This window comes from Silene latifolia, chromosome 5 (genome assembly GCF_048544455.1).
Source record: "Silene latifolia isolate original U9 population chromosome 5, ASM4854445v1, whole genome shotgun sequence".
NCBI lineage: Eukaryota > Viridiplantae > Streptophyta > Magnoliopsida > Caryophyllales > Caryophyllaceae > Silene > Silene latifolia.
Window position 1 is genome coordinate 35033878 of NC_133530.1, and position 4898 is coordinate 35038775.

Genomic DNA, 4898 nt, shown 5'->3' on the forward strand with positions numbered 1-4898 from the left:
AATTGGTAAAAGTTATTTTACTCTTTTTTAACCGTAAAATTGAGGATTTGATTTTTTATCCGCGGTATAATGCGTGCTCATTTGAACAAATAAGAAAAAAAAAAAAAAAAAAAAAACCAACCTAATTAGACCTATTGAAGGATAACCAATCCGAAAATTAGCCGGAAATAACCCGAGAAAATAATCGACACATTTAGACCTTATTTGGATAATGGGATTTGGAAGGAAAGGAAGGGAAGGGGAGGGAGAGATACACAATCTCCACTTTCCTCCTCCCCTTACATAGCAAACGGGTAAACCGAGACGGGTCGGGTCGGGTTAGTTGGGATCGGGTCAATTTCGGGTTTGCAAGAGTACGGGTCAGGTTGTGTCAAGTAGGGCATTTCGGTTTCGGCTTATTTCGTGTTCGAGTCATTTTCAAGGTAGGTTTTCGTGTTGGAGCCATTTTCAAGGTAGCTATTATCAAGTTATTTATATAATCAATGTGCAATAATAAACATTCGAGTTAGGTAATATTAGGTCGTGTCAATTCGGGTTTGGGTCGAGCTCGGGTGTCGGGTCGGACCGGTTTTACTTGTCTTCCCCTCGAGCGAGTCCAAGAATTATAATATGGTGTAGCGAAATTATTGCTGAACATCTACGAGTATCAATGCATTAGTTTAGAGAATGACAAGCTTAACTAAGAAAGGTCAAAACATAATTAATAGTGTAGCAGAAAAGTCAATTTTCACATGTATTTTCAACAATAATGTAACAATTCTGCTACACTATTTGATAAGGTGGACTCGCCCCTGGTTCCACCCCTCTTCTCTCACAGACCAAGTGTAGGAGGACATGAATAATTAAAACGAGGTTGTACAAGTATCCATTGGTAATATAAATCGAAAATCGAGTAAATGGAGAAGATAAAAATTGATTTGAGGGATTTAAGAAGCTCGGTAAATGGTAAAGCAAGTTCCATTTAATTTACGGAGGTAGAGGAATAATCAAAGGAAAATTGCTAAGGTGACTATAGTGTAGTCGTGCATATGCGTTGGATGAACATAGTCCATTTGCTTGCTATTTTATTGCGTCGTCACTACTTATTTTAAGTGGCCACGCATATTGTTTTGTACGTTGGATGTACCTGAATTCCTCTTTATATCATGCCTCAACGTCTTCACTTGATTAACATAGTCTGTTATTATTTAATTTGAATATAAAATCGATTTTGGGACTTGAACCATTAGCCTGGTTTTTTTGACATGGTATCAGAGTCACATAACTAAAAGATTACGGGTTCAAATCTCACAGCTCTCATTTCTAAAGTGGAAACATATATGTAATTCAATTTCAAGAATAAAAAGAGATAAATGTGTTGCATATAATCGATATGATATACTCTGTATCTAACAAAATTATGGCAACAATATTTTCTGTATGAAGAATTACACAAATATATTGATACGTATTATGTGCTGTATTTCATTGTCCTAGCCATAATATGTAATGCGGAGCTCAAAAAATTGATCAACAAATCGGTCATCACTACTTAATCTCGGGCATTGATTCATTCTGCTGTAGATATATAGTCTTGAATTCTTGATACCGTCTTAAAATGCTGCCGATATTTGCTCAAATACGGTGTCACTGTCGAGTTTAAATACCATGGCCTAATGTCTATCCATCTTTCTCCAAGACAATTTAATTTCTTACCTTTCCTAACATACAATTTTGTATATCTTGTTATGGACGAAGTTTCAGGCTTTCTGCTATACTTGTAGAGTTAGCATTTGCAGACGCCGTCACATTAGTAAAAACACCAGACTTCATTAATCTCCGAATTATAACCTGTAACAATGTTATATTCACAGAAAACAATACCGGAAGTTAATGAAATTTGTCCCCGTCTGGCGTCTACTCGAGATTATTATTGCATTTTCTGATTCCGCCATTGAAATTATTGTACGCTTACCAAGGGAGCATAAATGCGAGTCAAAATACCGGCCTTCAACAGTTTGTCTTTCAGTACTTCATCAGTCCACACCACATGCTCGTTGTACCTTGATCAACAGAATTTAACAAAATATACTGAGTAAAGTCATAGCAAAAGTACATTCCAGATTACCAAGGCCGTATCAAATTTTCTAGTATTTTGAAACGGCCATGATCCATATCTGTAAAGTATGACAGTCCATTTTAGCCGACCCCAAATCATTTTTGGAATATATATTTTTTTCCGTATCAGTCATTTGTATCCTGATAACTGCTTGGCTTCTGTTGAAGTGTAATGATTCAATTGTCTTACCATTGAAGCATCTCAGGTTGTGTCGAATTTGAAGCAATGATGAAGGCCTGCACAGTACAATATCTACCATGGAATCAGAACCACCAAATAAAAAGAGTTTGGACATCAAACTGAGAGAAGGTAAGAAACAGCTTACAGATCTTTCGAAGGGTAGAAAGAAGCATTTTTCAATATCCTCTTTTGTAGGCTTACAATTACACCTATCGCGCCTAGTGGTCAAGTCGGAGAATCTCGAGTATGTGTAGTGCAATATTGCAGCCTCCTTCATAGTGATCTCTCTGTCATTTGTAAAGAAACAGAATTTTGAGCAAGTATAGCTGCAGGAAAAAAATTCAGACTTGGAAGAAGAGAGAAAAGCTTACATGGGTGTTCGGAGGTCATATTCCCATCGATGGGCACCACTAGGGCCAAGGTCCTGCTGCATTCTTGCACCTGATTTGCCATTACCATAAGCGAGGAAGAAGTCGGGGTTATTCCGGGCTGCCTCATGGTAGTAGACATTAAAGCTTGAATCACTAGGGAGGTGCCCGAAATTCTTTTTGAACATTGAGACCTGAATTATAAGCCAAATAAACTGTAAATTAGACCGAATAATCCTACAATTTTCTTCTGTCATGAGGGGAACCACAAAGGAAGTTGTAAGGTCTAGCGAGATTCAAATATCCTAAATGAGCCGCTCCACCAGCGCAGCGCAGTGGCCAAACCAAGATTCCGAGTTTGGGGAGCCTAGCTAGATCATATTTGCAGTATTCTTACAGAATGAGTGATAATTACCTCACTGAAAGGTTCTTTGATGTCATCCGTCTCTACAGCAGCTTCCTACCAAAGAGCAAACGCCGATTATAAGAATAAGAAACGAGTGATACAGTAAACAAACCTAAACATCAGACAGAAAATTATTGTTTGGTAAGTCACAAATCCTCAAGAGTTGAACTAATTGTATCTCCAAGATTGCTTACATAATTAAGAAACACAACTGTATCAACATCTGCAGGAATTTGGGTCAATAGCTCAACCATGGAGTAGTCTCTAGTCCCGGCAGGATGCAGGAGCTCGTCAGTATCGAAATGGAAAATCCAGTCCATGCCAGCTTCCTAGGTTTGATCATAATCATACTTAATTATAGAGTGAATGTTTTTCTTGATGCTAGAGATTAGTACATACCCTTGCCATAACTATAGCCATTTCCATATTCAGATTTTGCTTGAAAAATAGCTCATAGTTGCAGGGCTTGTTAGCAAAGAATGTCATCCGGGTATCATTCCATAATCGGCTGACAATCCAACATTACTTGAGTTAGATGGAACATAGGTTGTTGATGCGAGATTAACGTGTTCCACATAAAAAGACGATACAAAAGTAAACGTAAATATTTGGCTGGGACAGAGGAAAAAGTTTAGAACAACCAGTACCTTTTTGCCTGTTGTTTCTCCAATTCTCTTGTTCTAGGTACAGCATGTACACCCTGTGAAATGACAGCATAGAACAAAATTCTTCAACAACAAATATATTTAAGCGTATGAAAACGACAGCATTGCCTCTTGCTTCAAAGTCTCCCGCTTATAACTTATAAGCCTATAATGGGATAAGGGAGCCAAACGTACACAATTCTTGACTCAGGCTGACAAATGTAACACAAATAGTCAAGCAAGGAAACTAAGCTAGAAAAACTCACTGGAATAGACTCAAGAACTTTACATGAGTTTGTGGTTGCAGCCTCCCCTTCTACAAAGAGGAAGAAGTCGCTAACACCGATAACTTTATGATAGAAGATCCATGGTAGAAGTCTGTCCAGGCCAGCTGCAGTGGTTGATGTAATACATATCTGTCCAAATTACGGCCATTTAACATAAGCTCATACCTTGTTCAGAACAAAAAATTCATGTTTGGCCTAAAATGTGATGTCTATGTATCGTGTCAATTTGACTCGTAAAGTGCAGCCAAAGTGAAGTGTCGAAGTAACACGAGCTCAAACTGCAATCTGCAACTAAGTATATCTAATGTTCTTAATTGAGTCATTAGTCAACTGAAACTAGCTGTCATTCACATGTCAAATGCATCTCAAAGTCTCAAACTAAGATGAACAAACAACAATAATATACCAACTAAAAGAACAAAGATTTAAACTTGATCGAAATTGCGGAAAACAAAAAAAGGAAACAAACCAACCTTAAGTTCAAGATTAGTCTCATTATTGTGATTAGAGCCATTATAACTGAAGTTAAATCTCTCAAGAATTTGCATAACTTCCGGAACCTCGTGACTTGAGATCGAGGAGTTGACCGGAGTTGGCGGGAGATCTTTCCGGTCAATGCTGACCAAGTAAGCCACATTGGTGTGCCATTGAAAGAAGGAAGCTAAGAGGAAGACTGAGAGGGGAAAGACAACAAGGACAGAGACGAGCTTGTACAAATGTTCCTTGGTTAAATAAGTCGAAAATCGAGTAAATGGGGAAGACAGAGAATATTGAGGGATTTGAGAGATTGGTAAAACAACTTCCATTGATGGAGTTGAAGAACCAGCTTAAGGAAAATTGTCAACGTGACAAAGTCTTCATGCATATGCTTTGGATTGTCGATCATGGTCTATTTGAACTAGTACTATTTTAAGT

General features: G+C 37.9%; 1 protein-coding gene across 1 annotated transcript; it reads right to left on the reverse strand.

The window, feature by feature from the left end:
• Nucleotides 1–1416: 1416 nt before the first annotated feature.
• Nucleotides 1417–4531, reverse strand: LOC141655212 (glycosyltransferase-like KOBITO 1). Its single transcript, XM_074462302.1, has 11 exons — nt 4457–4531; nt 3963–4112; nt 3700–3752; nt 3452–3560; nt 3247–3381; nt 3062–3106; nt 2650–2840; nt 2424–2565; nt 2288–2334; nt 1955–2042; nt 1417–1830 (listed from the first exon to the last, which is right to left on the reverse strand). Exons 1-11 carry the CDS (start codon nt 4529–4531, stop codon nt 1726–1728), a joined length of 1140 nt encoding a protein of 379 aa, XP_074318403.1. The 3' UTR covers nt 1417–1725.
• Between the last annotated feature and the right edge of the window lie 367 nt (nt 4532–4898).